Here is a 12,125-nt window from a genome sequence, read left to right as displayed (position 1 = left end):
ATTAAAACACGCACGGTATTTACATAATATCCGAGTTTCACTGCCAATGCATACGTATATCTATAATCATCATAATGGCATGGATCTATAACTCAAGAGCACAGCGCTGCGTAGTCGGGCATTTAGTACCTAGCAACACCAGATGTAGTGATGAGTACCAAAATAGCTATTTTTAATCGACTTTTTTTTGTATGTATGTTACACGATAAGTAAGTAATTTGTGAAACCGAATCGATAATTCTTATTTAGTTGAAAAGAGGGTGCCTTAGTAGTGGTCCTATTTAAATTTGAAGAAAATATTCCACCACTAACTAGGGGATGAATGACTTTTGAGGTCGGTTTTTTAATACTCTGTACTAAGATGATTGTAACTATGATTTGTTTTACATTGACAAGCTGCAATTTATGAAAGCTACTCTAATTTGTAGTGATAACAAACTAATCAACTAGATGGCGCTTATTGCACACATTGTAATGGATAGTGTCGGCTATTCATTTATTTTATTTAGAATTAGCGCCATCTACTCATATTAGGAAGCATTAATTTACAAATTAGTTTGCAATACACAATGCTAACTCTATTGACATGAAATTTGTCAAAGTGACGGGGCGAACAAGTCGTACGCTACACGCCTTTTTTTTTTTGTCCATATCAGTTGCAGTGCCACTAAGAACTTAAAATCTGAAAGAATTGATGGGCACTGCCATTGCTCCCGTCACCCTGAGACATAAGAGACGCAAAGATCTAAGAGAGACATCAGTTGACAATCTCACTTGCCTGTAATTTCACCAGCACCTTTACCCTACAAAATCGGAACACAGTAATTCTGACATTACTGCTTGGCGGCAGAAATAGGTAAGGTGGCAGTACTTCCCAGGACGAACTATTTCACAAGGAGCTCTACTGCTTCTAGAACTACTTTTTTTTATTATAAACACGATTACAATAAGATCAAAAACGATTTAAATTGAACTAACTTTTCGAACCCGATGCTTACACTGTCTTTGAGGAGAGGTTTTGCCTTCCTATGCCTGTTCTATCGCTTGTACAATGGCCAATGTTCTGAAGAACTGTTTGACATGATGCCAACGGCAACATTTTATCATCGCACCGCTCGCCACCGGAGGAAGTCCATCCTCACACTCTGGAACCGAGTCGATCTCGTACTGTACGGTTTCAAAGAAGCTTTCTCCCATGCATTAGGTTGTGGAATGTCGGGGTTTTCCCGCAGGAATAAGCATGAACTCCTTCAAAAGGGGTTTGAGTAGGGTCCTAAAGGGTCGGCAACGCGCTCGTGACGTCCGTTGCAGGCATTCATAGGCGACGGTAACGTGTTTGCTGCCTAGATAATATTTAAAAAAAACTTATTTAGCTTCCAGGGAGCTAAGTATCTATATAAGTGTGTAGTTTCAAATATTAGGTAGGTACGTAACAATGTTAGGTATGTTTGAGTTTAATTGCGTCTTATGAGTTGCGGGCTAAGACTTAATTTACATTGATGTGGGACGGGTTTTTGTAACCATATTGAATTTTGAAATCTACAAACTAGATATGACCTAACATTTTTTGCGGAATTTTCGCAGCTATCGAACGAATCGTATCTAGTTTGTACGTTACACAACTGACATATTCATTATGCTATGTACAATTTCGTTACAAAAATTCACTACCATTAAATAGAACGTAATATTTCTCTGCTGTATTGTTTAGATTTGTTTAATATAAACTCTAGCCTCGAGATGGGGTGCAGGGGGTTGCGGTGCATAGTCAAGATCACTGTATAAGACGCTGTACATTTGCTTGTAGCCGAGGCGCTCGGCCGCGGCGGCGGAGAACGCTGAAGTCGTGTCCATGCGCAGGGCAGAAGCACCCACGGCCTTTGCTATGCGTCTGCAAGGGAAACATTCGGATACATATAATATAAAGAAAATGTAATTTATTTATGGAAAATAGTGTCATGCATAACGTTAATGCGAGCAAATCATAACTTTTTATCAAAAAACGATTTCAAAAATAAGTGGAACCATCAGTTTGCAATAACGAAAAGTGGGTGAAATTTATCACCCTTAGAGGTGGAATATTTTCTTCAAATTTGAATAGGACCACTATTGACGTATTACCTTTCTAAAAAAAATGTCATCGAAATTGGTTCACAAATGTCCGAGAAATCATCACCACACACAAAAAATTCAATCGAATTGAAAATCTCCTCCTTTTTTTGAAGTTGGTTAAAAATATAACGGTTTAGTCTTGATTTTTTTTGTCACTTTTAGTGAAATTACAGGCACATGGGACTTTTCAACTTATGTCTCAGGGTGACGGACGCAATGATGGACCATCAGATCTTTGCGATTTAAAGCTCTGATGGTACAGCAACTGCTATGGACAAACGTGTCGCTAACCAGCAGGCGCACGAATTGTGCGTCCCGTCACTTTGTATCATAAAAAAAACCTTTATGTGTTTATTTATTTATAAGATGTATAAAACAGTTTGCATTGACTCCCTAACAAAAGTTTAAACATTATTACTAGTTTCTACTCTAGAATGTAAACCTAAACAAATACATACAGCATGACCAATCATAAGTAAACAATTTTGTTACAATGTATTAATAAAACGTACTTGGGCATAATAAAACTGTAACCTTAAATAAAATAGAATTACAAGGACTATAGCTATGAAAGAGAGAAACTGTGGTGCTTGTGGATTCGATTACGAAGCCTTTTAAAATTACTGTCAAATATAACAATATCTAGATCAGCGCCAAGATCAGCCATAAGGTCATTGAAGGCACAACACATTCTCATCAAAGGGTTGTAAAAAGAAGTATTATTAGTATACACGTTCAATACGAATGGTCTAGGAGGCGTCGGGGATTGCACTTGATGTTAACGTTGAAGAGGTTGTAAACCGCTAATATGCCGTGACCAGGTTCACAAGAAGAAAGGTTAGAAAGAAAAAAAACAGGCTGTAACCAGAAAAGGGTATAAAAAAACAGGTACAACGCTACAAAACACTCCCTACTTAACTACGTACTACGTACAAAAAGCGTAAGACAGATTTACCCCGAAAGGGCCGAGTTGTACAATATTAATAGATTGGTATTAAAATTTGCACATGATTTAGGTTAGGAACAGGTAAAAGGATTAAAATTAGACGAGAAGCACTACTCAATTCAGCGACTGAGCAGAGAATGACGACGGAACGAAACAAAATGAGAATGACGAGGCAAAGGAATTGAAGAACGATTCAAAATTTGAAATTTGAATTGAAATTTGGCCAGGAACTAAAGAAAAGGTGATAAAAAGGTATGATGACGATGGAAGGAGGTTGCATCGTCACAAAGTTAAATGTTTTACTCTTGAAATGTAGAGTTAAGTTTACATTTATGTATAGATCAATATCGATGTTGATTATGCAGCAGTACAGGAATGGAATCATGAGATCTATTAGTTACAAGTTAAGGACAATGCTAATTATGCTATGTTCAGTTCGCGATGCCAAATTGCCAAGGACAGTTCACGCTTATTAAATATCTAACAAAAAAATGTTGTTTCATTTAAAACATGACAGAGGTATTAAATTTCTTCCGGGTCAAGGAGCGACGGTAATATGGGCCAGAAATAGCATTAAAATTACTACTAAGCAGTTTTTGTTTGTTACAATTATGCGACTATAGACGGGTAATTGGGGCGACTGAATTCAAGACATTGGATCATGTAAGAGTTAATTGGAGAGCTTTTACCGTGTGACAACAGTCTTAGCTTCACCTTACACAAATTATTACCAGAAATCGGAAGAATATTCCATTTATGTAAATTTCTAGTAACATGCAATGGATAATACGTCCATGTGAAATACCGGAATTAGTAAAATAAACAACTTTTTCACCTCACTAGCTCGGGAAGGCTTTCTTTCTCATTAGAAATCTGCGCGCAAAAGTGCTTTTTGCACGCTAGCGTGGAAAAGGTTTTTGAAATTCGAACTTGACGATGGACTGTGTGTGGTGCACCTAACTTTTTCCTTCGATGAAAAAAAAATCATAATCACACGTTCAACTACGTGATTTGTTGTAATTTAGATCTGTAATTTAAGAGATAAGTAATTTAGATCCGTTGGTATATTTTATTCTTATTATGGTCGATATTAAATTGAGCACGAAAACTAAAATCGCATATTAAATTATTTTAAATCGACGAAGAACTAAAATAATTTCAATAATCTCACAAAATTATAAGTACAAGCAAGAATAAAAAATGATGAGATGCAAATTCAGAACGCATCCGAAGATAAACTTTTGTTTTATTAATAGAGTTCAAACTAAGAGTAATAGTGCTCCTTGTGAAAGAGTTCATATATTCACTTTATTCATGAATAATTTACTTACTTAATATATATACTAAATACAACAACGAAATGGGATTGGGTAAATACCTACGTAAGTGTTAAGCGAGTTGTGGAGATATCTGAAAACATTCATACAGCCGAACGTATAACCTCCTCCTTTTTCTTTGAAGTTGGTTAAAAATAGTAATGTTAAGTACTTTATAAGTTAAAGAAAACTTATATTTCACAATTGTTCTCTATGCACTTACAAGGTTATCTGTCACGTAGAGAAGCATTCCATGTAACATAAGTTAACGATAAATTACTAAACGTCGACGAGAAGTCACTACATATAAATTGTCCGTTCCTCCTAACCTCTATGTCCGATCATATAGAATACGAGTGTGCCGTACTTTGCGCTGCATTGAACTAATTAGCTGAATTGTGTAATACACATGCAATATGATGCTATAACACATCGTCTTAAACTATGTCAACAAGTTGTTTATATTCTAATTCTATGCTGTATGCGCAACGAAGAACCCGGGTATTGAACACGAATGTTTGAATAGTACTGTGACATAAATTGGGCCACATCTGCAAAATGATAAGTTTTCAGTAAGAGGTTTATTTATATTCGAACAAACGAAATTTATCGATAACTTTTTAATGCTTAAAGAGGAGAGTTATGAGAAGTATCACATTATGCATAATTTGTTTATTTTTATCAAGTTACGGGACGAACAAGTCGTGCGCCTGCAAGCTACACGCCTCTCTATAGCGGTTGCAGTGCCACTCAGAAGTTTCAAATCACAAAGATCTGAGGGGCACTGCCATTGCGCCCGTCACCCTGAGACATAAGTCGACAAGTCCCATGTGCCTGTAATTACATTGTGTTACGTTAGGGCACGTTAGGGACAGGCGTGTCGCTTACCACCGGGTACACGCCTTATTCGTCCCGTCACTTAGTGTTATAATAATAAAATTACCTTTTCTCCTCGAAGTAGATCGAGTTAGAGACCTTAGCCTTTCACTTGCTATGTTCATGACACTCATCCTTCGTTCACCAACATGCATAATGCTTTCATAAATGCTCGTCGGTTAAACGTCTGTTGATTCTTTTTTTTTTTTTTTTATTATTTCAGTATTCTTGAACTACCTACATTTATTTATGTTTTAATGCACATCCTAATAACAACTTCGGTGGCCCAGCGGTTAGCAATGTGAGCGTTAAATAAGTAGTTTCCGGTTTGGATTCCCGGTAGCACCAATTTGGGAAACTTTACTAAGTTCGTTGTAGTCTCGATGTTCTGAGTAGCGTCTTGGAAGGAATACCATCGCTCTGGTTTTCTTATGATCGTGCTTCAACCACGACAGATGCAGTGCCCATCAGAGCCTTAAATCGCAAACATCTGAGGAGCACTGCCATTGCACCCGTCACCTTGAGACATAAGTTGGTAAATCCCATATGACTGTAATTTTACCAGCGTAGAAAGCAGCAATTTCCTTTACTGCTTAGCGGCAGAAATAAGTATTGTACTTCCCTGAACGAACTCTTTCATAAGAACTTCTTTCAACTGGAGTACATAGTACAGAGAATTGCCTATTTTGAGATTAGGAGATTGAGATTGCAACCAATGTTGCTAAGTAATTTAATGTTACTAACTATTAAAATCTTCTAATAAAAGAAAAATAACAAGTGAACAGCAAAACACATTGAACGTAATCTGCAAAAGAATAAATTGTCCGCTCAATCTCATTACTGTCACGTTAACAACTCCTTTGTCAAGTCACGATGGAGACGTAGTCTTATAGGTAACATCAACGTTGTTCTATTGTTTTCATGTTTTAATGGCGGACAGCTTAGTTAGAACGCTGTTAGGTGAAGGAATGAAAAAAAAACTTATATCTCCTTGAAGACACCATGATTTATAAGTAGTTTTAGTAAAAAATATTCCACTAGTGAGTGGTTAAGCCGTTAAAAAAATCAATACGTGGGGCATACTACGAAAATTCCTGAAACTGGCCACTTGTAAAAGAAACCAAAAAAAAAAAAACAAGTACGAAATTTGAAAAAGGAACCCACTGTGAGTGTTTTACTTTAAGAGACTGTCATTTATTTTTCCATTGTGGCGGCGTTTTCAAAACTGTAAGGCGTTATTACAAAGAATTTCAGTTGTGTCCATGATTTTGTACGATTTTCGATTGGGCTTAAGACAACAAGAGAGTTGTCAGAGACTTCAATTGGCATTTGGCGATGAAGCCCTATGTCGTAGCTCCGTGTATTCGTGGTTCACTGAATTTAGTTGTGGACGTGATCATCTCCATGACGATGTACGTGAAGGTCGGCCGGCGACTGCGGTTAATATTGATACCGTACGACAACTGATTAAGACTGTCAAAGAAATTACTTGTCAGCAAATTCATACGGTATTCGGCAATGTCGGCACTGGAATGAGCCAGGTGCAAAAGCATGTTAGTTAGTAGGTCAATGCATGTACATCTGAATGGTCGGAAATTTTGCACTCGGTGGATACTGAATGATTTAACGGAATGCCAGAAGCGACTGCGTGTAGAGTGGTGCTGTAAAATGATAAAAAAGTTTAATGGAGGACAATCATTGGCTGTATGCACGAGTAATATTGAAAAAGCCAGTCCGCAGAATGGGTCTTTCCTGTAGAAGATTTGCCGATGAAAGTTAAGAAAAGTCGGAGCATTATTAAGAAAATGGATGCTTCTTTCTTCGGCAAATCAGCACATTACACTATTTCAGCTTTTGAAGGACATTAACTGCCGATCGGTATATAAACATCTACTTGCGAAAAGCGTCCTCGAATCAAAATCGTCCTTCACCACGACAACGCCTCTGCACATTCAAGGTAACAAATGCGTATTTGAAGATCTCAAATGTGGAACTGATTACCTATCCGCCATACAGCCCAGACCTTGCACCATGTAACTTCTTTTTATTTCCAAAAATCAAAGATAAACTTAGAGGTTTCCGATTTACAGGCCCGGAAGCGGCGGTGAATGAGTTCCACGAAGCCATTGAAAAGGTCCCTATTGAAGACTGGTCCCACTGCTTTTCACAATGGTCCCAACGAAGCAAAAGTTTGTGAATAGTGAGGGCTTAATATACTTTGAAAAACAATAAATCTATTTTAAACATAATATCTGGACTTACTTATCAGAATCCAGAAACTTTCATTATGGCCTACGTGTAACTCAGTCTGTAGCTCGTTGTTTAAGAGCGATGGCTCCGGCATGGCAACAGGCACTGGTTTGTGTCCATTCAGATCGAATAATTTTTCTTTTGTGCAATAATAACTGTATTTTAAACCGACTTCAAAAACTGAGTAGGTTCTTAATTCGTCTGTATTTTTTGTGTATATGTTACGCGATTACTCCGTCGGTGTTTGTGAATCGATTTTGATGATTCTTTTTTCGTTGGAAAGAGGATACCTCAGTATTGGTCCCTTTTAAATTTGAAGAAAACATTCCAGTTCTAAGAGTGGCAAACAAGGGGATGAATCCAGTTTCATTTCAATAAAAATAGATCTAATTCCACGAACTTTTGAGGTAGGTTTTTTTTTATAAAAAAGTTGTATTGTTTTTATAAAAAAGTGTCTTTAATTATATTTTCGATCGAATTTATCAGTCCTACTTAACCGCAAGCGTCCCTCTGCTGCACACGGATCTCCTCATAAGAGAGGTTAAGCCATAGCCCACCAGGTTGATACAATAAAATCTACTAGGGCTAATAAAAAATATCATAATAAAACGAACATATCTAGTCAAATTTATAAACTAAACCACATTGTAAACCGTTTATAATGTGGATACTGGTTGCGTAGGTCCCGGGTTCGATTCCCGGCAAGATCAATTTGGGAAATAAAATTTTCTAAATTATGTAATGTATTATATTATATTTATTTGTCTTATGCTGCAATAAATAATAATAGATATGGGGTGGTAAATGCCTAACTGAGAGTTCAGTAATGTGTGTATCATAAGAAAAGAATCCTTATAACCAATAAGGTATTTAGGTCATATTAGTTGGAGGATGGTTAGTTTTGATAAGGCCAGTGACTGATGTAAGCTTGATTAATGATGACACTGCACCGGCACAAGTGAATAATATTATGACATTGTCTTACGGAGAGCGATGGTAGACAAATGGGTTCTCCCAGCTGATTCTGAATTGAGGTCGAAGGTTCCTGTGGCATGTGTAGATTTTCTTTTAAATAGCACTTGCTTGAGAAACGCTGTATCGCGGATGCCATGGACAACCACAAATTACACCCAAAGTCCCGATATAATTAAATGAAGGCAAATATTTTTCCTGGCCCCGGAAACCGAACCCGGGACCTCTGCGTGGCAGACCAGTCCATAATTTCGCACTCTTGCAATAAGGCCACATCTCCAAAATGAAAGTTTTTCAGAAGAAAGGTTTAAAGGTTCTACGATCGAAATTAGTTTTACTTTTTTATTGCGTAAACAGGATAATTACTAAATAAATACAAAGAGCGAACACAAAATCCTTCGACCCGACAGGACTCGAACCTGCGACCAAGGGATTCCGTCGCCATTGCTATACCAACTAGCTGTAGCTACAAGTCGAGTTACTAAGTCGACGAATTTTTTTCCATGTGTATGTTATAGATTTTTGCATTGAGTTTTCGCCTTTCGACACCGTAGCGACATCTGTGATCTGTGATCCTGTCGGGTCCAAGGATTTGTTCCTTGTGTTCGATCTTTGTATTTAATCATTATAATAAACTAGTGGAGTTATTTCAGAAATAATAAAATATAAATATAATAAATAATATAACATGTGATATAATTAAAATTAAATTTTAAAATTGTAGTAATAATAGAATAAATCTAAATCGACATTATATTGTGTTAAACTTCAATGATATTTTTGATTTGAGTGGAGTTATTTCACAAAATGGACACACAAATTAAATCGGAGAATTTTTAAATTTCACACAAGTATACGTAATTTGTTTCATGTTTTTAGATATTTATGACTTCCTTGTGATAAAAGCCTTCTACATTTGAAACGGCTCTACATTTGCATAATACTAAGCCAATTTCATCTCTTTTGTATCGTTCGTCGGTGCTGTTTTCTGCGAAAGAGAATGACGTCTACAATGCGCACAAATTTTCGTCTGTTTTGACATACGAAGATACTGTCATTAAACTTAGTTTAGCAACTAAGTTGTAAAGATTATAAAGATGGGGATAGATTCCTAATTTTTATGGCGCGTTTCCAGATCTTACTTTGACATTTTGAGATTGATAGGAATCAGTTCGTTCTAAAATCACTTTTTGTGATAAGCACTTAGCGGAAGAGATGCCTCGAAATCACACTTAAATATAATTTATTTCATACGTAAGTAAGTTACACTTGAAATCGTAATATTGATACTACGATCATGTTGGTTGACACGGTATGGGTTTATCAGCATTCAATTTAGGTGGAGGATAAGGTTACACTGGCGACGAGGATTTATTCAATGCTACTTCCATGATATAAAGAGATGGTGGGTTAACATGTTCTCTTTAATATGTGTGTGGTCTGTCAGTGTGGTCTACAATTTTCCCTTTAATGGATATTTACAATAATACGGAGACTTTTTTTACATGTAATCTCATAATAACCCTACATGGGTTTAGCAAAGCTGACCCACGAAGGACTCGACTTGCAGATGCTTATAAATTGAGGTGTTAAGTATTTATTTCACACACATTCAGTCGGAGTAGTCACCTATTGATGCAAAAACTTAACACCTCGGAATCGATCGAAGCGCACGTCTGTAATGATATTACAAGCTGTAAATGTTTTACCCTCTCAAGAACTTGATTTGTGAGATACTTGGTGGTTCTGGTGGATGATGGACTAACCTGGAGACCTCACATCGACAATATTTGTGGAAGAGTAAGGAAGTTGATCTACGTTTTTAGAAACCTGCGTCACTGTGTAACTTCGGATACGCTTATTTTAGTGTACCGTTCCTTATGCGAATCTATTATATCTTATTGTATTCCCATGTATGACATATCTTTTGACCCTTGAACGTGCACAAAGGGCGGTGTTAAAGACCATTTAAACCAAGAGATTACTCCACTGATAGGCTATACTCTGAAGCCCAGGTACTACAGGTCTTGTATCGTCATTCACTCCTACCTCTACATCCAATCGCTGTTAGTAGACGACGAGGTTCCCCTGTCTGTGATACTAAACAATGCCGTACTGCCTTTGCTAACGGACAAGTTTCAAGTGTAACAGCGCTAAGTGCTAGATTATATAATAAAATTAATAAATCCCTACACATATACGCATTAAACAAGTATGAAGTTGGGTATAAACTAAGAAAATGGTTACAGAAGTTATCCTATGAGGAGACGGAAGAACTTCTAGTTAGACTAGAATGAATTAATTATTAATAAAGTACTTTACCTAAATTATTTATCTACCTATATAATGCTTTTAAGTGCACTCCACTCCGCTAATTTTATTTTTTTATTCACTGTTACACACACACACACACATACACACACACACACACACACACACACACACACACACACACACACGCACGCACGCACACGCACGCACGCACACACACACACACACACACACACACACACACACACACACGCACACACACACACACACACACACACACACACACACACACACACGCACACACACACACACACACATGCTACTCACTTTTTATTACTGCAAATGCACATATTCGTATCGTACATTTCATTCCCTACCCACACGTCACGGCTCTACACTACACTACTTTAGTTTTAGCTGAAATCAAAAGATTGGTCATTTCATTTTACCATAAAACGGAGAATCTTCATAATACTATTAATACAGGTCTAGGACCTAGAGTAGGTTATGATGGTTTAGTTTTTGTTTGTTCATACAACCAATAGTTTTTTTTAATTTGTAAATTAGTCTAGTAAGTGCTGTATGTTGCATTTGAATAAAATTAATATTATATTTATTATTATTATATTACCTCGATGCAGTATTTGCACAAAACGGATCAACGTTAAGGTACTCGTACATTACACGGCGAACTAGTACCAGATTGAATTGGGTCAGTTTTTGTTAATCAGATATGATTATTATAAAAACTGTTATGTGATTATTTGGTGACATTTCAAGGTTGCAAATGAAAAAAAAAATACATTTACATTGTTTTATATGTTAATGTCGAGTATTTGTAGCTTAGTTAGTTTTTTACTTTAAAGACTACGTTTGGTTTAGGTTTCAATGTCACATGTAGTACCGATAATAATTACTTGTGGTATAGTTAACAGCACGCTTTGCGAGCGGGTTTTGGAATGTCTATTTAACCGACTTCAAAAAAGGAGCACGTTCTCAATTCGGCTCAGAAAGGCTTTCTTTCTCATTAGAAATCTGCACGCAAAAGCGTTTTTGGCACGCTAGCGTGGAAAAGGTTTTTGAAATTCGAACTTGACGATGGACTGTGAACTTTTTTTTCGATGAATTGAAACATAATGCAACTTCAAATACGCGATTTGTAAATAAATCCGTTGGTATCTCTTATTCTTATTGTTGTTGATATTAAATTAATAACGATAACTAATTTTAGGAAATGAAACTATTTTTCGGCATTCAAATCGCGTATATTTGTTATTTCAAGTAAACCAATGTTTCAGGGCCTTGAAAAAACAAATATACGCGATTTAAATCTGGAAAAATAGTTTCATTTCCTATATGTAACTATAGCGAAAACCTAAGAA

At 36.5% G+C, this 12,125-nt stretch overlaps 1 protein-coding gene across 1 annotated transcript in view; it reads right to left on the bottom strand.

Moving 5' to 3' along the window:
- Window positions 1-999: 999 nt before the first annotated feature.
- The window catches only part of LOC113225579 (dopamine N-acetyltransferase-like), a 41,893-nt gene continuing 30,767 nt past the window's right edge, over window positions 1,000-12,125 (bottom strand). The window contains exon 5 of the mRNA XM_026457907.1: window positions 1,000-1,891. Coding sequence (XP_026313692.1) covers window positions 1,708-1,891 — 184 coding nt within the window. The 3' untranslated portion in view covers window positions 1,000-1,707. The remainder of the gene's footprint in view (window positions 1,892-12,125) is intronic.

Source organism: Hyposmocoma kahamanoa, unplaced genomic scaffold (assembly GCF_003589595.1).
Source record: "Hyposmocoma kahamanoa isolate Upper Pololo Valley unplaced genomic scaffold, ASM358959v1 168, whole genome shotgun sequence".
NCBI lineage: Eukaryota > Metazoa > Arthropoda > Insecta > Lepidoptera > Cosmopterigidae > Hyposmocoma > Hyposmocoma kahamanoa.
This window is presented reverse-complemented; position numbering and strand designations above follow the sequence as displayed.